The sequence below is a fragment of the Drosophila eugracilis genome, unplaced genomic scaffold (genome assembly GCF_018153835.1).
Source record: "Drosophila eugracilis isolate 14026-0451.02 unplaced genomic scaffold, ASM1815383v1 contig_1438, whole genome shotgun sequence".
Taxonomy (NCBI): Eukaryota; Metazoa; Arthropoda; class Insecta; order Diptera; family Drosophilidae; genus Drosophila; species Drosophila eugracilis.
In genome coordinates, this window is record NW_024572246.1 from 23668 (window position 1) to 51649 (window position 27982).

The 27982-nt window shown below is 40.3% G+C and overlaps 1 protein-coding gene across 1 annotated transcript; it reads right to left on the reverse strand.

The window, feature by feature from the left end:
- Nucleotides 1-1078: 1078 nt before the first annotated feature.
- On the reverse strand, nt 1079-13370 carry LOC108117570 (homeotic protein deformed). The gene is made up of 5 exons (XM_017230081.2): nt 12114-13370; nt 11242-11342; nt 10994-11171; nt 2597-2973; nt 1079-1888 (listed from the first exon to the last, which is right to left on the reverse strand). Exons 1-5 carry the CDS (start codon nt 12904-12906, stop codon nt 1565-1567), a joined length of 1773 nt encoding a protein of 590 aa, XP_017085570.2. The 5' UTR covers nt 12907-13370; the 3' UTR covers nt 1079-1564.
- Between the last annotated feature and the right edge of the window lie 14612 nt (nt 13371-27982).

The following is a 27982-nucleotide window of genomic DNA, read 5'->3' on the forward strand; positions in this document are numbered from 1 at the left end:
TAAGTAGGTCTTAATCCTTTTATCGCTGGGGAAGAGTGCGCGCAATTTCCAGTTTCGGGCCGGGGCCCGTGGTCCCAAGGAGCACTGCTGATCATTTCGCAATGATAAATTAAGCGCTAAGAGTGTTTCCATGTACCCGACCGACAATCCACTGTCAGGGATCGGGGGTAGATTGATTATGTCCCCATGTCGGTGGACACTCTCCCGATGACTCGGGCCTGGGTCATTGTCAACGGAGGCCACGCCTGACTAACCAGCCACAATTCGCAATAGGTCCGCCTCGAACACTTCGGGGGAAGTGAGCTAAGACCAGTTTATCGCACACACTCCATCTGCGGAGGATCCACTCTCGGAGATGATTTCTTGTCGAACATATTTCCAGAAGCCAACAGGTGCCAATGGGCTGTGATCAATCATTGGCGAATCGATTTTTAATTAAGAACTCTTGTTAGCATTTGGCGACCCCAGCTCCGCTCCTTTTGGCCAACTTGATTGCCCAACAAAGGCCTGTTGAATTCTTTAGCCCGAAAGACGTCCCCCCAACAAAAGGAGCTTGGCTCTGAATTTGGCTACCCAGCAGCGTTTGGGCCATGATGTTTAAATTTGTCCTAATTAGTTGACAATGAGCGATGATGAATCAGCGGATTATGGTCGAGTGTGCAAGTTTGCCTGTATTCTAAGGGGAATCGCGTAGGCGGGTTGAGCAACCTATCTTCGGGGCTATCAATCAAAGGAGTTGGTTAACCCATTCAGAAATCTCAATCTGGCGAAGATTTCTTTAAGATTTGGTTTGTTTTGGTTAGATGGAGATGCGAGTATAGCTTCTTAATAGGTATTTCCATTTAGTTAGAGTTAGCATAACTTAAAAGCAAATAGTGAATATCTTTGTAGGGATAAGACAGATCTCAGCTGAGATGGGCTTGAATTGAAACCCTTTTCGATCCCAAGACAAGTCCCTTCTTGACAGGCTACCTCAACAGCACCCCGAAAACCCACTTATTAATCAATAAATTGAATCAAATAAGTTCTTTACTTTCTTTTCCATATACAATATACTCTCTTTATTTCGATATACTTTTCGCTTTTCGGTTTTATTTGTATCCATAAAATATAAGTACGAACTTACAAACATCTAGAGACGCACAACAGATGCCAACTACATTCGTAATGGTATTTATTTATAATTGTTTATAATTATAATTATTATAATCATACAAATAGGCAATTCTAGAGCTAAGTGCGATGCCACTTAATAGCTATGACGAATCGTTCTAGGCTTTATACAAACTCTTAAACCTGGATCCTAAGGTGCTTAAGTAGAACTCATATACAACATTTTGTGTGGTGGGAGATGGGAATTACAAGTTTATAAGGAGAGGGTTGGGGGTTGTCTACCTAATGGTCGGTCCTTAACTAACTACGTTCACTGTATACTCCGATTTGTCTCTAACCTTGCCGCCAGAGCAAGGCCATTGATTCGAAATGGAAAACAAAATACTACAAAGAATGATAGGGATAGCTAATTTACAATGCCGAAGTCATCTTGAGGATCACCCTGCCGCTCCTACAGGGCCGTCAGATCGTAATCCTGTTTGATGTGTAGCTGCAGATTGGTCATGAGATCGGATTGCTGCTGCTGCTGCTGCTGATGGTGGCCATGCAGGTTCGTGTGACCCATTTGATTGTTATTGTTGTTGAGGTTGCTGTTGCTGTTGTTGTTGTTATTGTTATTGCCGCTGCCATTGTTGTTGTTGTTGCTGCTGCTGAGGAGGTGCTGCTGAGATCCCGCATACGAATTGGCCGTCTCAGGTGCCGCCGGTATGTAGGGAGGATTGCCCAGGGACGAGCTGACGTCACCAATGCTCTCTAAGCTATCAGAGCGAAGGCACTGAAAGGAGGTAAGGAAAAGGAAAAGATGGGCAAAAGGTGATAATTTGTTAAGTGAAAACCTAAGTGGTTAATATTACAAGACTCACTAAGTTCATTCTTGCACTTGTTTAACTTATATTTGAATATATTCTGACAGTATCTCTTTGTGAAGTAAAAACCATTTTGAATTTTTAGTGAATTTTGTCATGAGTAAAAATATAAGTACAGTGGAAATATTATCTGTTCTTCAAGCCATATATATCTGTCTATATTAATAGCTTTAACTCTTTAACTTTTTAAGTTTAAAGGGATATGCCGTCGAAATATGGAAAACTATCTATTAAAATCCAACCAAATTTGATTAAAAATCAGCCATAGAAGGACTGTTACTTAGTATATATCTCATCTTAAAAACTTTCAATGAAAAGCTTGTTTACGCACTCTTTCTGATCTCAACTGCTTAAAATCTTTTCTTAGTTTTAACAAGAAATAGTTCTTAATTTACAAAGTAGCACTAAAGGCGTTTTAATCTTAAGTTTCAAACTAATAAATAGTTAAGTAACTCAATTGTAATGAGTAAGCGTGCTGCGTTCGTTTACTAAACTAAGTAAATTGCATTAATAATAGCACATTAATTTGTAATAAATGAGCACGCAAGGCGTCCAATTCTGCGGAGGAGATGGCCCTAAGTGCCTGTTCCTGTTGACTTTCAACACGCTCCACTCACCTCATTCATCACCGGAGTCTGCTGCGCCTGCTGCTGCGACTGCTGTTGCTGTTGCGACTGCTGCTGCTTCTTGGAGGCAGCCCGCTTGGAGGGCTTCTTGGCTACCGGTGTTGGGTTGCCGTTGGCGTCCACCGTCTTCTTGCGCACGTTCTTGGTGTTGGGCAGCTTGTTGTCCTTCTTCCACTTCATGCGCCTGTTCTGGAACCAGATCTTGATCTGCCGCTCCGACAGGACCAGCGTATGGGCGATCTCGATGCGCCGGCGACGCGTCAGGTAGCGGTTGTAGTGGAACTCCTTCTCCAGCTCCAAGATCTGGTGGCGTGTGTAGGCGGTGCGTTGGCGTTTCGGCTCCATGCCCGGCTGATAGGATCCGTTGGCTGCACAGGAAAAAGATGGAAGTGGATTTGGGTTAGTAAAAAGTTTAAATTTGAGTTTTTATAAAAAAATATCACATAAAGTAGAGCATTTTTATTCAAAATGGAAGGTGTTAGTGAGACTTCAACTTAAGTAACTTTTAGTAATGAAGACTTCTCTCAATAGCTCCCAGAGAGCTTCCTGTTCTGCCCGTGTAAGTCTGACAGAAAGAACGGAGGATTTTCATAATTAATGATCAGAGAGTATAAACAATATTAAGATAGATGGGGTGGAGGTGGGACTCCGCAATTAATACACTTCAAATTGCGTTTCATAACAGGCCAAAGTTCTCAATAAATCTCCCAGATAAGTTGACAACCCTTAAAGAGCCCCCGCCAAAGTTTTTCTCGCTTTCACCTTGGAACTGGACAGGCCCGAAGGGGATGGGGGTGGTGCCTCGGAAGGAGGAAGGGTCAGAGGGTTAGCCCGCGGGCACATGAAAGAGCCATGTCAGTTGGGCCCGGGATAATTAATCAAAATCAAATGGCGCGCAACTGCCAGGATGTCAGGCTTGTCCTTGGGCCTCCCGAAATATTACGCGGCCGCAGTTAGTTTTTCCGTTTGGAAAATTAAACACATCTGAGGGTTGCATCCTTCCGTTTTCCCTTTCAATTTCCCCTTGCCCTTGCCCTTGCCCTTTGCCACACCGTCTTACTCCGTTTTCTTTCCATTTTTATCGCCGCCAGATAAATGCCTCGCACCTGCCGCCCCGTCGGAGCGGAGATGGACATCAAATTTTCTACACGCTCCATCAATTTCAATTTGGTCCATCTCCGCTGATGTTTCCATCAGAGCTACAGGCCCTCGCACTTCCCGTCCGGGAGTTGTGCATTTATAAAAATTTCATTGCTCTGTGACAGACAGCTTTCGATTTGATAGAAATATTTCAATCCCAGCTCGGCGGCCCGAAACTTAGATTAATGATATATGTCCAGCCAACCGTTGACAGGCCCCCAAAACAGAGGAGGAGGAGTGGGGCCTGGACTGGGTGGTCCATCTGAAAAAATGGACTAACATGGGTCAGGTCACTGCAGAGGTTCAGCAGGGAATGGAACAGATGCGCTCGAGAGCTGCTGACAAGTTTCTGTTTTTATTTTCTTGTTGGCAGGGTTGGCAGGTCAAGCATTGTTAAAAGTTTTTTGGGTTCTGACTGAAATGAGTCTAAGAGTTTCAGGAAAAGCTCTCAGATAGTCATCGCCTTTTTGCTGTACTAAATATAGACTTCCTAGCTAGGAGAAGTATTCCAATGAGAGATGTTTGCCAAGGGCTAGCAGAGAAACGGAAAATGTTTTCCACTAAGATCATAACTTCGTTTGGTTAATGTTCTATGTGTAAAAATTTCTCAGTTATTTTCACAATTAAAAGTACCAACGTTCGTGAAGTAGATTCTAAAACTTGAATTTTTTATAATTACTAAAACTTATTAGTGGGTCAGGATGTAATTTAACTTTTATAGTCACATTTTATGCTTGTATTTAGCTCTAGAATTGTAAGGTCTGAACATAAGTTTAATATGCCAAGACTACTTGTGGCTGTCTATCAAAGAACACAGCTGTGAAAACTAGAGTGATTTCTAACATGTTACCTTTTATGGCATATAGTACGTAGGTGTCTCATATTTGTGTAAGCATGTGTGTTTATTTAGTGTAAGAGTAAGTAGCTTATGTTATGATAATTAACATATTTTATAGCCTTCAAGGCGACTCTCTCCTTAGTTTACTACAAATTGAGTTACCTAGAAAGTACACCTAAAAACGATATCCATCAAAATATTTCCCAAAACCTGCACCTCCAACACTTAATATTTAATCAACAAGATTTGGCTTAGGACCAACATGTAACACTAATCCATCAATTATTGAATCGACTTGCAAGGGAAACCCCAAACATGGATTGAAAATTAAAAGAGAGGCACCATGGCCGAAGCGGGGCAACTGCAATATCAATTACAAAGACCCAAAGGAGCAGGGAAACCAGGCAGACAGGGAAATGAAACAACACCGATCCCAATGTCAGCTGCTGCGTCAGCAGAGGAGTCCGCGCCGGCTTTGGCGTTGGCGTTGGCGGCATGCTGGGTTAATTCGTTTTTAATAAGTGCGTATCATTTCATTTCAACATTTCAACGAAACTGCCAGGCCGCGGATGGCGAAGCGGAAGAACTTCGGTTCGGGCCAGGCCAGGGCAAAGGAAATCGCAGTGTCATGGCTTAAGACGAAAAACGAAAACGAAAACGAAAAAGAGTGCCAATTGCATTTAAGAGCGGCAAGAATGGCAGCCAATTTATGAAAATGCCAAATCATACAAGGCCAAGGAAATCAAGATTGCACAAGCCCCGAGGGGAGAGGTTTCTTGTGCGGAGGGGACTTTAGGTGGAAAAGTGCTAAAGAGCTGTGGACAGAAGGGAGAGAAGGGAGAAAGCCATGCGGCGTGCATTAAATTTGGCGCCCCACGCCGGTCCTGGTGCGTAGGCAGCAGCTGTCCCTTTCGGTCCCACAGGCTGTCGGCATGTTTGTCCCATCCAAAAATTTCATATGATTTATCGTGCGTTTGTGACTCTACATTTTCATCCAGCCAGCCAGCCAGCCAGCCAGAGAGCGAATGAAAACTATGTCAGGCATTATTTCATAATCAGCCGTTGTCTGGCGGCCTCATTTGTGGGCTTAAGCCAACCCGATTTTGAGGTGCGGTGGCCACCAGACAACTTCCGGGCTTCGATTCTTTTAATCCATTCATTTTGCATTCGATATGAGAGAAGATGCCCGAATATAAATGATTAATCGCCAGCGAGTGTGTAAATATCTGTGGTTAATCCCAAAAAAAAGAAATTCGACTCGTGCCAACCCGAAAACAGGCAACAAAAATCGTAAGGAAAAATAGAAAGAAATCAACCGAAAATATTTAACGGCTGTCATAATTCATTTATGCGAACATTCATCAAAACATTTATAGACGAAAACCTGTTCACCTATTAGAGGAAATCGCATTTCGAATGCAGCTAACAAATGGCAAGAAATTTATTTTCGGTCTGCACTAATGAATGCCCGAACGGAGATTGCGCATACGCCGCGTTATCCAGCTGGGTTCTAAGTTTAAAACTTTACTCGCAGCTCGCTGTTTCTGTTTTTTGTATATTAAAGTGTGTGAGCTCATGGCAACAACAACAACAACAACAACAACAGCGAGCAGCAGAAGAAAAAAGGCAAGTCAACATTTCAACAACAGCGGGAGCTGCATCAGCAGCTTGTCAAGTGACTTGCAATTTGTGGCAGGCAAATAATAAAAATAAACATGAGCTCATGCTACTTACACATGTACGGGCAGAACACCCAAACCCTCGTCTATATACCATATATCCCTCTATATATATATGCTTACATATATGTATAATCGTGTAGCCAAAGTAAAGTACCCGCAGCACTTGAACTGGTTGCCGCGCTGTGGGAGAATCGTTCTCCAACTCGAATTTTGTTAATTTAAGCGCAAATACTTTGGCCGCTTTTCAATGGCTTTAAGCCAAGTGCACAGCTAAACGGAAAAATATGTTAATTTAAGTAGAGTTTTAAAGTTGCAAAGACAGACTGTTACGTATGAACTAAGCGAAACTAATCACAGAATGAGAACTGAAGTTTCCCTGGGCTTTTGCCAAAAGTTCTAGAGCGTTTAAAATTAATTTAGAATGGTGACTTTGGGAACCAAAAACTTCTTAAAAAGTGTGTTTATTATGTTCTTTGATAAAGAAAGCGGGACAGTCGCTTTTCTGCTTAATCTTTGATCAAAGGTTTTCAATTACTCAAGCTTCTTCTGGACTTCTTTAAAATGGAAATCGTGTAGCATAAGCAAATAATTATAAGCTAGTAGAGATCAACATTCTCGAAAAGAGAAACTAAACAACATTCCTCTGAAAACACTTTCTATTTCTTCTACGAAACCATCTCAAAAGCGTATTGAATACTTCTAAGGTTTCTAAGTCGTTTTCCCATTCCAATGAGTATTCGCTTCACTTTCGATTCTGGCACCGAAAAACCAGACAATTGAATGACCATCAACAATGTTATTCAACTAAGCCGAAAAGTCCAGCACTTGCCCCAAGACGGAATCGTTTTGTTGGGCTAACGAAATGGAAATAGAATGGATCCGTAAAATCAAGCGAAACCGAAACCGAAACTGATGCCAACTTCTAGCAACAAAGTGCGGAGTCCAGAAGAAAGACAAGACCAGCTAAGAAGCTCACGACTCCAACTCGAAGCCCGCTGAACAATGGAGAACGCGTAAGTCGACCTTGGGGAGTCGTTGCTTTCGAGACGAGAACCCACAGAAACCCCACCAAGTTTGTTCAGATATATACTATATATATATATATATATAGCTTCTTCGACAATGGGCAGAGTGTGGCAGCAGCAATAAAAGCTCCGCTAATTAAAGCCAATTTCAATAATTTGCACAGCTCCAGAGAACTTTATTGGCGTAAATTGCCGAACCAAAACAGAGACAGCAATAAAGCGAGTGAAAGAGGCAGGGAGAGAGAGAGAGAGAGAGAAAGAGAGAGCGGGATCGCTAATTATGCTTTGTGAAGAATCCAGCTGAGGCTCAGCTGTTCGTGCCCCATCTGTCATAAAGGCGAACTTCTTAATTTTTACTGCGTCATTTTCATCATTGTCATGCCCTGGGCCGCCGGTGATTACTCCCCTGATTCCTCGCCCCATACCACCCCCTTGCCCTATCTTTTTGCACTTCTGCAAAAGGCGCAATTCCAACTCTGCCTTTACAGCATCTGCGTCTGGGCCTCATGTATCTGTATCTGTATCTGTATCTGAACTTGTATCTGTATCTGCGGCTTGCACTTTTTTTTTGCCCGCCTCGGAGGCTTTTCCGCAAGTCATCGGGTAACTGTGACTCTCAGCCAAACTCAGCCTTATGGTGGAAACTTAATCGTGGACTTGCCATTGAAATTCAGTTACAAGGCTGTGCACGTTCCACTGTTCATTGAAAGCGGCTATTCCGAATCTACAGCTAAGTCTACGAGTCTCCCCTGTATAAACACGAATCTTGTACGGCTTTTTAGCCGCCTCATCTTGGGCCGCGTCGTGCATGAAATCAATATTGTTCAGTCAACTCTTCTCACAGAATCTATTTCGTTCAGTTTTGGCATTAGCATTCTGGCTAACTAAGCTGCTTATGCTTATCTTGTGTTAAACTTATTTAACATTCGCATTTTAAAGATATTCTAACCTGGATATCCCCAAAAATAATACTAATTTAAAAGGCTTCTTTTAACATTACAGGGGTAGATCTTTTGGTTATTTGCTAAAATCACCTTTTAAATGTAATCGAGAGAAACCGCCATCGATTATGAACTTTAAATACTTATAATAGTTACTAACCAATGTATGATCTTTGTCATAAGAATATTATGACTAGGATTGTAATAGCAAAAATGATTTTAAATGGAATATATTAATATAGATACATTCAAATTGTAATAGACATATTACTGATACTTCTCGATTTTACACTTCTCTGTTAGACAATCTCAGATTCTGAATTTAGATTTATAAAAATTTCCCCTAAAGAGCATTGACTACAAAAACTGTTGCTTAGAAATGAAGGCCAATGTTTTGAGTTTTCGCACCTTTTTAATAATCCAAAAAAGAATCAATTTTCAACCAATTATTAAATATAATAATTATTAAAATATAATAATAATATTTACAAAAAAAAGAAGTGAATTTTAAAATCAAAACTGTTAATCTCCGCTCACTACTTATTAAGTTCCATCCCAAACTTATTAGCCCGAACATTAAACGAATCCCCCGATTCCATTAACTTTTCATTGGCTTTCAACACTTTTAATGGCAACTATTAAATAATCCACAAATTGCTCTCCAAATTCGTTTCACACCTAGCTCTGGCTCATTTCAGCCACCAGAGGCCCAAGTTTTGAGCAAGTTTCAGGCCCGCCGTAGGGCAAAACATGAAATAAATTGGGCAAGAGAGACCACACGCCACAGCGGAGGCATAGTTTGGGCCTTAGTTTCGGGCAAGTGCTAAGCGAGTGTAAGTCATTTGTAAAGGGAACAACATGACACCAGAGGAGGGGACACCCGGGGACTCGGGGTCACGGGCTGCGTTCGGGGTTTGGGCCATAACGAGACGGATGCCCAGACGCTGGCTGAGATGATGCACTGGCGATAATCAAGTTTCGTCTTGTTCTCGTGGTCGTGCGCTCATGATAAATGTCACAACATTAACATCAAATGACACGGACCATCCGTCACTCAGTCGGAGTTTGGTCTCGACGGCGGTGGAGGGGGTTTTCGGAATCGGAATTGGTATCTGAATCTGAATACGAAGCGGAGTCGGTATAACATATACCTTGCGACTCTGTCAAATATGCCCCTGAGCGATCGCTTGCCTGTCTGTCCCACTGTCTGACGAACTACTTCGATTTTTTGTGTCTGCCACTACGAGAAAATCTTTTGAGAAATCAGAAAATATCTCTTGTTCATTACATTCGAATCTCAAATTTCTCCCAGTGCAAAGACAACTCCCTAGTGAGACAAATCTCTGGAGTGGGCACTGGGAAACCGATGAACCGATGAGGCATTTGACAATGAGCCAGTCGGAGTGGCGTTAAGCGAAACGATATAATTACCCATTTGGGTCAAGGTTATGGTCGAACTGGAGTACTCCGACACTGTGCTAATTAAAAAGCAATCTATCAGTTTTTTCGAGCCTCCTCCTCCCGATCCCCTAGTAAATGCATTCGTCACCTACTTGCCGCCCCGAGGCATCCACAATGCGGCATTATTAAAACAATAAGCGGCGACAATCGCCAGTTGGCCGGTGGATATTGTTGGTAACACACTCGACACATGGCTGAATGAATTCCCCGTTTTGGGCGCGACAATTAAGGGTAATTATCTCTGCCCGGCCAGCACTGTCAACCAACTCAACGAAGTCCATTCAGTCGGTCTGGGGATCTGGTGAATGGAATCATCGAGTAGAAACCTGTTCTTGTTCTCCACTTCTGAGTTTACTCTATGCTGCATTCAGGTTTTTCTGCCAAGAACTGTATTCATGTAAGCTCTGATTGTTGGGCTTAAAGAATGAATCGGTGTGAGTCACTGAGTTGATTGGAAATCGCATTGTTGGGGGTATGGGAAAGTATAGAATATACTGAATAGATATGTCAGGTAAGAAAATGGCAAGGGGTTTTTGTAGTTTCAAAAGTAAGAAAGTAATATTTAAAGTTGATGTTCTTAAGGTGCTTTAGTTTCCAAGAGTCTCTCTTTCTTAGCAATCTCACTTTTTTGGCAATATAATCGTAGTTCGGAAAAGTATATAGGGACACCCCTTACTATAGGTAGCCTACTGTCTTGATGAAAGTAAATATTGAAAGTCATCCTTCCTGTTCCATATAATATACTATATAGATTCTTATAATATTCTATACAAATTCTTATGCAGTTCAATTCTGGATCCCCCAGATCTCCCTGTATATATACTCGTATGATGTATCAATTGACAACAATCCAAGTTGACTTTAAGTCGGTTCAAGTGCTGAAAGAACCAGTGAAGAGGGCTTATTACCAGGAGCTGGAGCCAATGGAGTGCTGATTGCAGGCGAGTGGAACACAGTCAGCGATATGTGCATTACATTATATAGGAGCAGTATGTACAGGAACTTGTCATTTGGTGAACACGGTTCGCCCCTCGACACAAGGCGTGGCACTCTTGATTTTGATTAATGAGCTTGAAGTCGCAGTTTTCTTTTTTTCCTGTGGGTTTGGTTGGTTGGTGTCTTTGGCTTTGGCTTTTATTTTGTTTATTTTCATTTCTGTTTTCGCCAAAGAACGAACATTACAGGGGCCTGTCAGTGGATCAAGTGGGTGTTGGCAGCTAAGTAATTTAATTAGCATACCCCGAAAAATGGGCCACAAGATGAGGGCGCAAAAGGGAAAGGGAGAAGGAGGAGCAACTTACCCACTCCCGCCACATGGATCTTCTTCATCCAGGGGTAGATGATCCGTTCGCCATCGGTCGTCTCCGCCATCAGATCATCATCGCTGTCTGAGTCGCCCAGATCGTCGTCGTTGTCGTTGGAGCCCAGTTCGTCTGGAGATCGGTCCAGCATGAGCCGATCCTCCTCCGACATGTCATCCTAAACAAGTCAATCAAAACACTGATTATATCCGTTCTCTTGGAGTAGTACATATTTGCAGGGTATTTACATTTTCGGATCCCATGTCATCACAGCGCAATCGCATCCCCAGCTCTTGCAGTTGCTGGCCGGCAGGTACAGCTTCTTCAATGCGTTTTTCTAGTTTTAGGCCTACGGGGAATTTTTTTATAATATTATTATTAAGGCAATTAGGAATCGAAGTATCTATTTGTATGTATTTTCTAATAGATGTGATATGAAATTGTAAAATTCTTATGAGTTCCTGTTGAACATCGAAAGCTGAGAATAGTTTTGTATTCACAAAACGGAATATTTCTATATTGTATTTCTTATACTGGTTTTATGCAGATGCTATTGATAAAAGGCTTACAATTGTGAAACGCGGTATTAAAGACACTCAATGTTTACACAATTAAAGAGTTTTGAACTCTTGAAAAGGAAACATAAAATAATAACAAATATTAAAGTTCAGACAATCTTCAAATGACATTGTTGTTCCAACCAATCTATCAATTATCAATCTATATTCCAATTTTTTGAAAATAATATAAAGTATTCTTTTATTCAAAGATATTTTTCAGTATGGCGAATATATACGAACTTGTTAGCAAATTTCTAGTTAATTGTAAATTATTTCTCCATAAACAACTTCAACATTTTGCATAGAAAGAAACTGCTGGTGGATGGATTAATAATGAAACGTCACGGATATTGGAGTGATTCAAAGTTTTAACTGGAAATTTAACGTTTTATTAAAGTTTTTAAGTGCAAGGTGTATCTGCCTTGGAGAACATGCGTGTTATATATAGGAAATAGGTTTTTGAGTATCTAAAAGTAACTATTAGACTAAAGAGAACAATTTTAAACCACTAGGTTCATCTTTGAGCAAATTGCAAGTCTTCCCATTTACTATCTACTCACCCAATTCTTGCAATCCCAACGCCGTGTTCGTCGGCGGTTCCGTGGAGCTGCATTGCAGGGGCAAATCCATCATCTGAGAGTGTGGCGAGTGTCCTTGGGAGTGGGTGCTGCCCACACTGCCGTTGGCTGCCCCATAGCCCCCGCCGTATCCGCCGTAGTATCCATTTGCCGATCCACCCACTGATCCACCTCCGACCACTCCTCCGCTTCCAGCGCCTCCACTGCCGTTGCTGGTATTTGGAACATTTACCGCCGGGCCGTAACCGTTCGTGGGATCCGAGTGCACCGCTCCGGCGGATATGAACTCGGGGGCGTGGTGTACGTAGTAGCCGAGGCTCTGGTGCGGATGGGCATGCGGATGCGAGTGCGGATGTGAGGGCGGAGTGGCGGCGGCGTAGTTGGAGCTATAACCGCCGGCGGATGGCTGGTGGTGTCCGGACAACGCACTATTGCTATGATGGTGCGGCAGCGAGTGGGTGTGGGAATGGGAGTGGCTGTGCGGATTGTGGTGGTGGGCCATGTAGTCGCTGACCATGTCCGCCGGATGCATGGCATGCGGATGTCCCGACATCCCACCGGCTCCACCACCGCCCACCGACCCAACACCTGTCACTCCACCGCCGCCGACGGCTCCGCTCATGTGGCCCGTGGAAGCGGTCATCGAATAGTGTCCGTTGTAGTGATGATAGTCATCGGCCACCGGCGGAAACTTGGGGTCCAGGCTATTGCCCATGGACATGGGACTTTGGACATGATGTGGAGCATGCGGGTAACCCATGAGGAAAGAGCTCATGACGGGAGATCTGTGGGATCGTGGTGCTCCAGGGGGGTTTTCTTTTTGGATTTATTCTTTGTTGCTATTTTCTTAGACACTTTCACTCGGTTTGCACATATTCCGAATCTTTTGGCTTTAGTACAGTAACTATTGGTTAGGGTTAACCACTTCTTGTGGTTTTCTTTGCTATTGCCTTTTGGTTTTACAAAACTTAGATTCGTTATTTGATTTAAATCACACTTATTTTTAGTTATTTATTAACGATATATCCGTTTTTCACGGTTATTGTTTTGAGAACTTATGGATTTGCACTTTTTGTTGGCACTTTTGAAAGCCTTGGAATCTGGTGATTCCGAGAAACTTGACAATGGCGCTATTTTCCGGTTATAAAAATAGGTTTTTTATGAACTTAAAACACACACTGGGAGAAAAGTCGGACGCTTCGGTCTTACGAGTGCGCTGCAAACACGAACCGTTCCATTCGAGCCGATTTTTTGTTATGCTCGCTGGTGTTAGCTCTCCGCGCGAGCGAACCTGTTTCGCCACTCTTCGCTCGCCCGTTCGCTCTCTCGCTCGCTCTCTCCCACCGCCATCGCCATCAAAACGGGTTTCCACTGCAGCAGCTACTACCGAAGGACGGCCCACACACACACACGCAGCGCGATGGAAGGAGAGCCATACACTTACCGCAGCCATGTCTGCTCGCTCTTTTCTCACCCTCCTTCCTCGGTCGCCATTTTCCACCACCGAACGTGGTTCTCTCTCTCTTGTGCGACAGGGAGGGAGCTTAGGGGCCAGAGCGAGATGGCAATGACTTTGGTCACACCCATTCAGAGTGGTGGTTACAGTGGTGGCAGGCAATATTGAACTAGTTCAGGGATATGGGAGTGAAAAATAAAGGTTTTTTTTTGGATTTGTTTTTGACGTTTCATTACGGTTCTAGAACTTTCAATATATATATATATATATGTGCCTCTAATGTACAAGTCACAGAGCAAATAGCTAATTAAAAATATGTTTTCTCAAATTTTAAACAAGTTTCTTAAAACACATTAAACTTGCAACGGAAATGAATTCGTTATTGGAAATCTTTATGCTATTTTTAAAGATGGGTAATTTGTTCTTATTTTAAAATTGAAAAAATTTATATAAACAGAAATATCAACAACGAAGGGAGCACAATCGCTAACATGTACAAAATAAGCTATGGAGGTACCCTTCCTTAATGAATTATTAACCAAACCACAAAATATTTAACTTCAAATGGCCAAGAGCTTATTATAAATCTCTTCTAACAGCCCACGTCTGTTGCGCTCATCCATACCTTTATACCCAACCTCGACTGTACGACCCTCTCACGAACACTAAATTTCGGTTGCTTTTGCCTGCAAATGTGTTGGTGCCTACGCAGTCATGGCGCACGCTCGAAAACTGAAGTCGGTGAAAAAGTCGTCTGGCTGCGGTCCAAGAAGCGCCGCCCATTTTCAGAGGGCTTTCATCGATCCCGGACAAGACATAAGTGTGGATATGGACCAGACCATTTATTTTCCACTTTCCGAAATGGGTTCCTACGGGCTCCTACAGAGGAGATGCAGCGGAGTCTGGGATAAGAACAGTATTGATCTTGAAGAGGAGGGAGGGAACTATGGTATGCCGATTTCTCCGACTGAATCCAGCTACCGAGTTGGAGAGTCTGAGCTGACTTGCAATAATTTCAATCGAACGACCGACGAATATCACTTTGGCATAATGTTCTCCTATGTGATTATTGTTGTGGTCTCGCTAGGGTTAAGGCTGTTATTGTTGTTATCATTACTACCGTGATTTTTCCATTGCTGTTGATGTTGTTGTTGTTGTTGTTGTTGTTATGGCGATGACGGGCAGTTATTCAAATGAAGCAGGCAAAACATGGAAAATCGATAGAATGATTGTTGTATAATGCACGGCGAGAAGGTCGGGCATTTAACGCTTTAATAATGTTTTTAGTAAATATTTAGACTGACTGTAAGAGGCATTACGAGGAAAGTGGATGAGTGAAGGGGAGCCTTAACTGGAATAATAGAAAATGTAATAAAATAAAGTAGATATATCTTACTATAGAGATTCCTCTAGGCTAGTATACCCCAACTCCTTCCAAAACAAACATAAATTCGAGTCACACTTCTGGGCGTGTGTTTCTGACTCTGTGACTCTGGCTAATTGCCGAATAATTGAACCGCCCATAAAACCACCAAAAATACCTTAACCCCCTCTCGATTGGGTCCACGTGCTGAGCCACCTCCGCCGTCAGTTGCATGTGTTAACGGGGAATATAGGAGGCAGGGCCACTAATTAATCGACTTCCAACTGATTCGATTTTGATGGTCACCATCAAAACGCCATTAGGCCAGTTAAGTGTATAAAACTTAAATTTAGTCTGCGGACCGTTGGCCAGGCTGAGAGGTGTAAATGTTGGTTTCAGCTCTTCACTCCACCTTAAAGTGTTCGGATTAATTGACTGGCGAATGTTAACTAATGGGACTTGCATGTTAACTAATAGTATTGTCTGGCTCATTACGCTTCTTTTTGTTTACAAACTGTACAATAGACCTGCTAATATATCATGGGGGTGTAACGAAGGTGTTTAGAATGTTAACAATAAAGTTTTTGATCTGATTGGTGGTCCAAGTTGAATTTGAATTTTATTTCTTCAATTTTTTATGCTTTTATTTTTTACTTACCAAATGGAAGTTTTCCTGGGAGGATCCTTACAGCTCTAATTATCTTACAGTTCTCATATCCTTATTCCTTCAAAAATCCATTATAGTAATAATTTTAAAATCTGATCTTATATATCAACAAGTTTTATATCTAATTCTTACATTCTTATAGATTTGTATAGTTCAAAGAAGAATAGCATTAAGAATGATACATTTTTAAGTTCTTAATTTGTTTCATTTTAAGCAAAGCAAAGCTGTTAAGCCTTTAAGGATAATATAGCAAAATCCTTCTTCATAAACTTAATCTCATGCTAAAAAAGCAACTTAAATGCAAGATTCTGCCTTCTGTAATTCATACTCAGTGAACTCTCACTTTTAACTACATTATTTCTCAATTTTTATTGCAGTTTTGAATTAAATGATCTTCCTAAATCCTAAATCTTCCTTTTAAATTCAAACCAAAGCACTTTCCTTGACTGTTTGCATTTGCATCTTCAGCATATTTGATTCCTTCTTGGCCGTTGCTCAAGGAACTTCTGAACTCAGCGGCATTAGTGGCTGCTACATTGAATTTCCTCAGCTCTGACACAGCTCTTTAGGTGGATGGAAACTCAAGGTGGGTGGCAAGGGAAAGTCTCAGGACTGGCAAGGGAAGGGGCGTCACTGAGAGCTTTGCAACAGCAGGGAGGATGGGATGTGGCACAAAAAGGATGCCACGAATGGGGGAGAAGTACTATTCGTGTGTTTGTTGCTATTCCCTGCTCTTTGTCCGGGGCATTTGAGTCCGAAATCCCAATTCAGATCCAGCAATCAGTTGCGACTGTCAGGCGGCGGCAGAAGGAAGTTCACTTGCTGCACGAGGCAACACAGTGAGACGTGATTAATGATGTCGCATCCACAGGCACATTACGACCACCAATGCGAATGTATATATATATATGTGTATAGAGGAACCACCATGCCTTGAGTATGGGATTTTCTTTGTTTTCAGCTCGCTTCTTTAAGCCAGCCATCAAAAGTTTGTGATATAAAATTAAGAAGCCCGGCAGTCTGCGATCGAATAATATTATGCCAAATGGGTGGTATCCACAGCCACTGATTAGTGGACTAATATCTATGATTAGGCTTATGCTAATCATGGGAATGGGCACATGAAGTATTAATAGAATGTTCAGGGATTTTAGGCTTAGGTAAACTCAAGCTGACATTCTTGAATACGTTATGTGATATTTTTAGGTTTTTCCTGTTTTAAAAACTGATTTTTTTCTAGCACCAGCAAGCTTTTCTAGCCAGCCATCCATTTAAGCCTTAAAACTACCCTTTGTAGTTTGGTTTCTATATTCTTAATGAAATTCTTAAGTTTGATTTCCCTATTTAAACAGTCTAACTAAACTAATGTTTCGTTAAAGATTGAAGGTTAATGTCTGTATTACAAAAGTGATGGTAAGATCTTCATGACTTCAGTTTCTGGTAACCAAAACCAAAGTCATATCATTTCACTTTTACTAAAATCTAATAAAAAGTAAAAGTTAGATTACTAACTTAGTAAATACATCATTATATGTTATTTTCTTGACTATTGCTAAGTTTTTCCCATATAATATGTATATTCAAACGAAATTTCATAAACGGATTTATTCTGGACCTTGCCTAACTACTACTGTTGTTCAACTTTTTAGTTGAACAATCCTGGAATATGTTTTTAATCAACTTGAGTGCTGGAACATAAAAGATATAAGCCCTTTAAAATGATTTCTATATCCAGAAGAATCTCGAAATTTTCCTTTAGATTCTCCCAACACACCCACTTCCCCCACAAAGACAGCCTTCACTCCGAGACTGGCATTCCAATCAATCTGGTATGGAAATTGTGTTAACGACATGTTGACAAGGCTGCGTAGATTCAGCCTAACCAGGGGGAACTCTGGGAACAAGGAGTGGGTCTGGGGGGAATCAGGGATGTTGATTAGCTGGAGACCGAAGTGAAAAGCTGGAGGTTCTTCTTCTGGCGAAAACAACAGGACAATGAAGGCTGCCAGGAATCGTTTGGCGAAATGATTGATTGAGTGATTAATGATTGACTGGCTAAGCTTGCCGAACGCCTCTAGAGTGTGTGGCTCTCGGAATTAAAGCCAGTTTTGACTTTTATAGTCATTAAAGTCATATTTACAATACCAATCGAAAGTTTTGCATTTACCTTCTCACTCCCCCCAGAGACCCGAGATCTGAGACCTGAGACCTGAGACAATTAAATGTGGTTCAGTTCCAAAGCATTGCTGGCCATTTATCACTGGCCTCAACTGTTTACCTGTCATATTAGGCCCAAAACGGGCCTAGATATGCTCCGAGTCCCGAGCGGAGATGAATGTTTAACGAAATTTACACTGCGGCTGTTTAAAATAATTACACGAATCACTTAAATGAGTCGAAGCCGATGGCCTGGGGGCCATACGCTGGGAGACTGAGAGACTGGAGCTGGACAGGCGCCCATTACCATGACAGATTATCTCTGATTGATTTAATTTTGCTGCACAACTCACCATAATGGAGACTCCGATGGGGATCTCTACTGCATGTGGACCGGACTAGAGCTTCGGGCCAAAAGCCAGCCATCGATCGCCTTTTGCCGCCAATTGGCTGGAAAAGATGAAACCCTAATTGCCTCGCATTAGTTCCAAAAACTTAAGAAATCTCCTCCAAATTATGCTTAATGATCTTAGCTGTTTACGAGCATCTTCGTGGCAAAACTCCGGCATGTCTCTGAGTTCTGGCTAGAAAGTGAGAAGCTCGCTGGGCTATTGGGCAGATGCCTTATCGAGAGGGCCATTAAAATATTCACATATCACTGGAAATTTGTCATTCCCAATGTCGTAATTAAGCCATCAAATTAGCAACAATAAAAGGATAATTGTTCTCTAGAACCCCATCTCCCATAAGCTCTCGGCAATTATCCATCATTTTGTAAATGACTGTAATAAAAATTTAAAAGAACAAAAATGAAACTCATCTAATGATGGAATTGATTGAGGAAATTGAATTGAATTGATTGAAGAGATTGAATAGATTGAAAACAATACTATAAATAGTAATTAAATGGTTGGGAATTCGTTTTTAGTGGTTATTTTAGTTGACTAAACTGAGGAAAAGGTATGCCAAAAAACTTAGCTTATAACTAATACTAAACTATGTAAGTTTTGTATATTTTTCTCCTTTAAATTGTTTTATCATTAGTGCCTCTTCTTTGTTTCCTTGAATAGATATATGTTATTATCAAAAAATAAACATATTTTCTTTAAAAACATTCCAATAAATAAGTACAATTTTCACATTTTATAAGCCAGACTAACAAGTGATCTAACTTTTAAAAAACTATTCTTAATTTTATCCAAAAAGTGTATCCCTTCTAAGTCAGCTTAAAGAGTAAAGTAAAGAGCTTGATGGTTCCAAAAACCCTAGGAGGTCTGGCAAGCTATTCCTTATCCAATAAGCTATAACTAAAGCCATGAGTTTCCACTGATTGACCCAAATACCTTCTTCCAGGAAGTCACTAAACTTTCTTTAAATATTTTTCACACCAAGTCGGGGAATATCCCCCCAAAACTTGCGCTTATCCATCAAAGAAAGTTTTTCTTTTCGGCTAGTTTGAGCCAAAAACCTTTAATTTAGTGAAACTTTTTGAAGACTGCCGAAGTCGAAGCCGTAGTCGAAATGCCAGAAGTGGCCAAGATGGCAGCGGTTGGGCCGAAAAGCTTTGCCCAAATTTCCAATTACGTCTGTGTCAATCATAATTAGTAACAACGGCGATTTTTCATTAAAGGGCCAGGGAAATATCGAACGGCAGCTACGGCGAAGAAACCTGAGATCGGGGAATTCAGTTTCTCACACATATATCTCCCTGCGGATCGGGAGAAGCTAGTAAAATCGGAGGGAAAAAGGGGGAGGAGCATAAACATGGCTAAAAGCGAGGCTCCGTTTGTTGTAACATGTAATTTGGTACGGCTCGCTGGCTGGCGGTCTGTTATGAATGTGACTAATTAAATTTAAAGATATCCCAGCGATTATCAATCTTTGAAGCGCATCGAAGATGGCCAGCGAAAGGGAGGAGCTGGGGTATGGGATCTTCAATCTGGAATCTTGGACTGCCGACTGCGGGCTTCGGGGCTGGCAGAACAGCAACGAAATTTCACAAGACACAACAACAACAACAACAACAACAACAGGCATCAGCACAGAGCGAGCACATTTGTTTCATGATTGAAATAATGATTAATGAACCCGCCGCCAAAATTCAATTCGAATCCACTATGTATATGGCCCGGGAGGGATTGGAACCTGGGACTCGCCGAAAAAACCAAATCCACACTCGAAGAATAGGAGCCAATAGAACTCATCGATTGATGGGTAATTTATATTACATCTTATAAAACTCTTAAGGAATATATGCCCTAAAATGGAACATAGAACATCGGCCCATTAGGAATCTTTCAAGGATTAGAATTCGCATTGAAAATAAGAGTAAGGAACCCCTTAGTTACCATCTTCAACTTAAAACATATCAAGAATGAAATGAATGAAAGGGTAAAAAAGCTTAAATTTCAGACTACAATATGATATATTCCCATCAGAGACTCATATGAGCTTATGGGAAACCAATCTCAAAGGTTTATATCTTTTACATATTAATCTAGTATCTATCATCCTGATCCTGAACTCAAATATTTGAATATATTCAACAATCAAGAAACTGCAATTATTACCTTTGTAAGACTTACTAAGACTCTTTTCTCTACTAGACTTCTTTCTCAGTGCACAGCAAACCAGACGGGACGCCGACCGAGTTCCATGCGTGAAATCCAGCCAGGAGTGGGATGGCGATACGCCCAGAAAGAGAGGGAGAAGGCGACTGCAAATGCATGTGGGCTCCATGCTGGTCGAAAACAACAACTGCACTAGCCGTCCTGGCCAAGACCATCAATTACCGCTTTTTTCCGGACCCAGAGACACAGAGACACTCTCTCGGTCGGCGTTGCTGGCCCCTCCAATCCCCGGCTGCCTCTGACTCCTTGGCCAAACTCACGAACACCTTTTGAGAACGTTTTCATTTTCTGAAATGGCCAAATGGCTTTGTTAACAGCTTTTGTGCAGTGGCTGGGTTAATAAATGCTTATTTAATTGACTGCATATGCTCACTGCCCGTCTCTAGCCCGGCTGCTCCTCCTCCTCCACCTCTCTAGAAATCCGATCAAGTTCAGGCTCCCAACTATCATCCCGCCCTTCGCAATTGAGCAATTCATTCGGCCCCTCACGGCGATAAGTACTTGTCTGTAATGTGCAGATTAGAAGCCTCAAACTTGCAATTGCAGTCTGCTGTTAGCCGCCTTAATTAATGAACAAAGCCTAATTGTCCGATGCTCAGGTTGCACTTTTTCCTCTAGTTTTTTCCAGTCACGCAGCTCGAATGTTTACCACTTTTGGAGAAGTGCAAATTATTAACAAATGTTATTACGTAGTTTTGGGATAATAATACGGCAATTCGAGAAGGAATTTAGCCTTATAATTATTATTTATTTACCAAAGAAGTCATTCCAATATATATTTATATATACAGTCTATAGTCCTCCTACTTGTTTCTGGTTTATTTTTCATTTTATTCCCTTGTCAAGTTAAGGTATTTTTACTTGCTGTACAGATTCTACACTTAATAAATTAAACAAAAAATATATACATACACTAATAAATAGTGTGAAAGAGCATTTAATCTCCGTTTTTAAACATACTTCTCAAGCTGAAATCACTATGATGATTCCTTTATTTGGCTCTACTTTTTATGAATACTAAAATAGTTCCTAGAAAGAGAGAAATATTTTGCATTCTTAAGCACTAATAAGAACATTATCCTAATGCAAGAACAATTTTCAATTTATTTTATTCTCCTAGTAACTATAAAAATGATAATTTATTTATTTATTTATTTATCTAAGGCTAACAATTAGTTAAAACTAAGAGCTAACAAATGGATAGGAGCAATAGCAGGTAGGGCCTTCAGCTCGGCTTAAGTTAGAATATGGCTTGTAAATGATTGGATTATGAGTATATATAAGATATTACTATGGATTACTATTTACATTTTATTTACAAAAAAATTGATTTAGTTAGATTTGGGAGGTGATATGGGAGTTGTTTAGGAATTTGAGGATGTTTAAAGAGTTTGTGTCTGTGGGGTTAGCTATGGTGGTGATTGGATCAGGATTATTGAGGAATAAGGATCTTTGCGTGGAAAGGGAGGAGCAGGAGCAAATAATATGGTGGATGTCAATCTGGGAGATGTTGCATAATGGGCACACGTTGTTCCTTGTTCGTAAAAATGATAATAAAATAGTGCAAGTGAAGACTTAATTTTGTTTCCAAAGACTTATCTCCCTCTAATGTAATAAAAATGATGTCGCTAGTATACTATACTAAGCTATACTAAATATAGTATGCTTAAGAGGTAAGTTTATTCTTGGTTTCCACAAAACAATATTATATACTTTTGTGTTGTAGACTTGGTAGCATCCTGTTAGCAATAAACCATTTTGTTATGCATCTTATAAAGGGATTTAACAGCCTTAGTTAGTACTATTTCCGTAATGAGTTCAAGAGCTGCCATTAAAAACAGCTCAATTTACAGGAAAATTCCCAGCAGAGCCCTAATAAAGTGCTAGCAGCAAATCCAATTGATCTCCCTCGGCCAAATGCACTCTGAAATGGCCAGCCTGGGAAGGAGTAACTTTTGTAAGTGCTTGTCCAAAGGTCCAGGCATGTGTCGCCAGGGAAACAAATGATCTCGACTCGCCGAGAGGAACCCGGGCGGGTGAAATTCTTTTATTTTTGTTTCGGGAAGAAATCCACAGGAAGCACGAAGAACTTTCAATACCAAAAAATGTCAGATAAATCGGCTCAGCGGCAAACACAGGCCCAGGGGCATAATTAATGATGTGCTCCATATTCACGCATTGGTGTAGGTCTCATCTCCTGACTCCCTCCCAGAAACTTGGACCGCCTGCATGTCCATCGTCTGTTTGATTTTTTTTGAATTCACCATCTTTCTTTTTTTTTCCCGTTTTCCCGCTCCTGGCGAACTGTCACTTTTCTGTATCCCGTATCTCTGCTCCGGCGACAAACGTGACGTGCGTACGTCACAGACACGTGAGAGAAAGACTTTCCCCGCACCTAGGGGATCAGGGTTCCGTTTCCATTTCCATTTCCATTTCCCAGATGCATCTGCTGGCGACTGCATCTGAGCAGATGCCCGGCATAGCTGGCGTGTCTTCTATCTGTCTGGTAACTGGAGAAGCCCGCTCCCCAGAACATCACTCATCCGCCCCACCAAAAACCCAAAACTCTCCCATTTCCCCGGCACAAATGTAAGACGCCAAGTTGACAGACAGGTGAAGCTTAGTCTGGAGGTTTCCGTTTCGCTTTTTGTACACTTTTTGGGGTTATCTTGGCTTTGGGAGGGAGATTAGGACAAGTTGAACGGCTCAGCGGTCTGAATGCATTTTTAAAATATTTTGGAAGAGGCAAATATGAGCCTGATTTTCGTATACCTTTAAGTCAGGCTGAACTTTCACATTTAGAAGGTAATTTTCAAGAATTTTGTTAGCTTTCTCCTGCTTCATCAGAAAGGGAAAGAGCTTCCTTTTAAGGATAAGCCCATAAGCTGCAGTTAGAAATTCAATCACAGTTAAAGCTTCCTCTTAAAGTAAACTAAGGAGTAGTTCTTCTTTAGTTGTTGTTCTTTTTAATCTAATTCCAGGGTAACTGAAATTCGTTTCAGCTTCAATTAAATGCTCGTCCCTTTTCCTTTTATCACTTTAATTTCATTTCTTATCGCTGGTTTGTGGCTGGGCCTGAAAGCCTGTGTGGGTGGTGGGTGTCGTTTCAAGGGGGACTTGGCCACCCGCACTCAGCTAATCAACGCGACCTCAGAATGTAAATAAGGCCGAAACCATCGCTGAGGGCTCAGTCGTGCTGGGCAAACAATGTCGCCATTTTCCTGATACTTTCTTTTTTTCGGGTTTCCCTCTTGCCCAACCCCGATCCTGATCCCTTATATCCACTTGGACTTGGCTGCCTGCGTAGCTGTCAGTCAAAATCATGCAAAAAGATACTTTTCTTTTCTTTCTCCCTCTGGCTCGCTCTCATTTCGCTTTCTCTGCCGGTTTTCGGTCCCCTCCCCCCTCATCTTTTTTTCCGTAATTTTATTTCTTTCTCTCACTCGTTGTTTTTTCTTCTCCTTTTTTGACACATAAAAGGACACGCACCGCGTCACATCATGAAAGGATTGATTAATGATTCCTTGATTTTCGCCCTTATTCTCTTTAGTTACACTTGGGCACATAATCCGCCTCGTCTTCATCGCTTCCATTCTATTTTTGCGGCAGGCAGCAGGAGTTTTCCAGGGGCAGGGGCTCTAGCTAGTCCAATTTTGCGTAAAGTGAGTTTTCAAGAGGAAATTTCAAATGTTCGAGCTTGGGTGAAAAGAATGTAAAACAGAAACTTAGTTTAAGATGAGTGAAAGCTTTCTAAGTCAGAAACTGAAAACCATTTCCTTGAAGGGACTGCAAACTGCAACTTAACAAATGAAGTAACGTTCAAATTGATATTTTAGGTCCTTTAAGTAGGCTTCTTAAATATAACTTATTTGTTGGGGATTACATTTTAATTTTTAAGTAAGAAAGTACTTGTTTAAAATGTGTTTTATCTAATAATTCCTCTCCTTACAATATTTTTAGGGTCTTGTAATTATCTCTACAAATACTTCTAGCTATTGAACGCCCTCTAATAGTTATAAACCTTCTTCTTAATCTACTTAGTCTCAACTAATTTAATAACTGCAAGCATAGCCAATTAAAAATCAAATACAAATATTTAATTATAGCTTCTGCAAGTTACTTTTTGATTCCTTACAACCCACATTAGCAAACCAAATGTAGGTCATTTGGCTGCTTAGCCTGGCGACTTCTCAAAGGAAAAGCCATTAAACGAAAACAAATTCTAGCTGAGTGCTGCTCATGAATAAAACAGGAGAAAGAAAGTAATTATCATCGGCCATTTCACACGTGTGAGCCACCCTGTCCTCCTTTATAGTGACAATTAAAAAAAAAGGAAAAACGGAATCGGTCTGCTGGGAGTGTGTGGCCTAATGGCCACCCCCTCTAGCCGTAGAACCACCCACCCACGGACACCTTAATGAATGAGACACTTTGACAAAGTGTTGATATTCCAAGTAATTAAAAGGGACTTGGGAGAAGGACTCACGCACTGACCACTTTCTGGCCACTGTCCATTCGTTATTAGCAGCTTAGGCAGCTGTTGAGAGCTTTTCATAGGGGGATTTTCCTATGCGGAAAGTTTAGGGATGCTCTTCGACGTGACACATGCCCTCTTTGGGCGGGGGAGTCGCTCTCAACTAAATCAGTTTGGCATTCCACAAACTTTGGCAGGCTGTGGACAGTGGCCATTGCTATGAAAAGAAAGCAAACTACCCCCATGCACTGCGAATTAATCATCCCTATTTTGTTTGTAATGTAAAGATAGAGAATGTACATTTTAAAGATTTATCCTTAAAGATAGAAATTTTAAACGTCGTCCTTTGGGATTCTTTATGGTAAAAATAAGTATTATTTGTGCTTATTTAAAAATATATAAAATTTATTTGAATTATTTTTTTGATATTTCATAACTGCTTTTCAAAACATTATATACTTTATAAACCTATTTCCTAACATTTATTTCTTTCAGTGTACATCCCTATTCCTGCCAGCCATTATCCAAATTTTCAGGGGGTGGAACTTGGTGTTTAAAGTGTCGAGTTTAGCGTCTTAAAACTAGAAAAATGACTCGACTCGGCGGTATTGCCTTTCTCTACCTACCGGCAATTTTAAACTGGTCTTTTTCGGGTCCGTGAAGCGCAGGAGGATGGCCCAGAACAGCGGACAGCGTGGCTAGCAATGGCACCAGCATAACGAAATAAGTCGCCGGGACTGGGGAAAAACAGAAACATTTAAAAGGCGAGCTGCGTTCATCAAATTGACTGACAGGTTTTCAAGATGTTCGCACTACCCAACCAAATGGTTCCGCTGCCAACTCCATTTAAGGAGGCAAATGGGGGCACACGAAGATGGCTCAAAATGGCCTACGAGAGAAAGCTGTCTTCATCATTGGATTTTAAAAGGTTAAATTTATAATTCCTAATACTTTAAATATTTTTGAAGATTTATTTTTATTAAAAAGAACGAAAATAATGTAAATATTAACTCATTCAAAGAAGGCTTAACAAGATTCAAAGAATTTAAAAATGAAGTCTTGTCAAAGTGAACTCCGTCTTGAAACCTGTCAGAAAAGATGTCCAACATCTTTACAAGATATTAATCATTATGTAAGTTGGCAGAACTACTATTGTCCAAAAGGCTTGTATTGTGTAATTGTTAATTCTTGCATGCTTAAATTAAGGGGAATTTTTATGTAACAGAAATTACCTTTAAATTATTATCTTTACGCAGTTTTACGCTTTTCCGATGATAAATTTACTTACATTTTTTTATCCGATAATGTAAAGATAAAAGATGAAAATTTTTTAAGACATTTATTCGTCGCCTTTTTCAAGCCTTACTATTAAATATATACAAGATTTTTTAGTTTTAAAGCCAAAGGTATTTTTTGTCAGAGAGGTATTTTGTAATTCTATTTTGTGCCATCCATTGGACTGGGAAACAATCTATTAAATGTTTTTTTTTTTAATAATTCTAGCGTTAAGTACATTTCATCTAAGAAAATTATATTATTAATTTAAGTATAAGAACATATAACATTTGTTTCCTAATTCTGCTTTGAATTCGCTCTGTTTTTCATTTGCTTGGAATGTAAGATGTAAAGTGACCAGGTTAGTTAATACACAAACCTGTAAGTTTCTCAAATGTAGGATGTGCGCACTGCTTGCAAGCAGTTCACTATTGTCGACAATGAGAAGGTTGGGATACCTACTAAAGCCATTCTGTGATCATTAGGATTTTTTAACAGTGTAGTCTGCTGAGGAAGAGAAAGAAACTGTTAAAAACGGTAAAGAGAGGATTCTTGGGTGGTTAATCGTATTTGAAAAACTGATTTTAAAAAGAAGATGTTACATAGGGACATCTAATGCCTCTAAGATATCTTTATTGTAATGTTCGTCACATCCAAAGTTTTTCGTTTTACAAATAGAAGTATGTTTTAAGATCATATTCTTCATAAAATTTTAAGTTACATTTTTATATATATTTTTGCATTTTTTCAATTAATGGGAATTTATTTTAAAATGTTTTGTATAGCATGAAAAGGTGACCATCGTTCCAAATGAAATGTTCAATTTCAATAAATATTTCAATAGTTTAGTTTGTTGTTAGTTTAAATATTAATTTTATTCTTTTATATACATTTTTACAATTGTAACGGTCATTTATTAGTATTAAAATTTCCATTTCTAGAGAAAGATGTAAATGCTATCGATATAGTCAATGCATTTCGTGAACGTTATCGATTTGTCAATTATAAGAACATTTACCGTATATCGACGTGCATTTATTAGCTATAGAAAAACCGAGTTATGGTGAAATATTCTGCGTTTTTCTTGCTAACATAAATTTGACAATAAATTATTTTTTGCGCTTCTGTAATAAGTTTTCTTTTTTTTTTGACAACCTCAAGTTATTGCCATAGCCAAATTCCGATATATACCGATATAAATGTATAACTATAATTTGTTTTCAAAACCTGCCCATATGACGTAAACTATTGGCAACCATACACTATAGTAAGTCAGATAATAATATTAGCCACACCTTATATAACCAAAAGAAATGCGCCTATAACTTAGGAGTGTTTGTATTTGTTGTTTAGAATTAAAGTTTATTTATTCGATTCGATTCGCTGGTCGATTAATAATTATCAACGCTGTCTGCGTGAGTAGACTTTTATTGCTGGCTTGCGCGGCGATGACCTGCGCTTATGATATCCAAAAATCGACTAATGAGTATACAGCATTGATCTTATCTCTAAAGCTCGATCTACGTCCGAGAACTAAGTACAGGAATATTGTTATTGCTAAAGCTCGCCCTATTACTGCACAAGAACTGTTTTCTTGATTACGTTAACTTGTAGTTGCGTGATTGTGTTAACTTATATAATTTTCATTTTAACATTGAATCGGAATATTTATATTTTTTTATTATTTATACATTTATTTTTAAATAAGTATACAAAGTAACGCGTTTCTTGCATTCGTCGAACGTCGACGATACAGAGGGCTTGCTTTGCAGGGATTAATTTACTGGAAATAGTCAACAACCGTATTTATAAGACTTAGAAATAGTTTT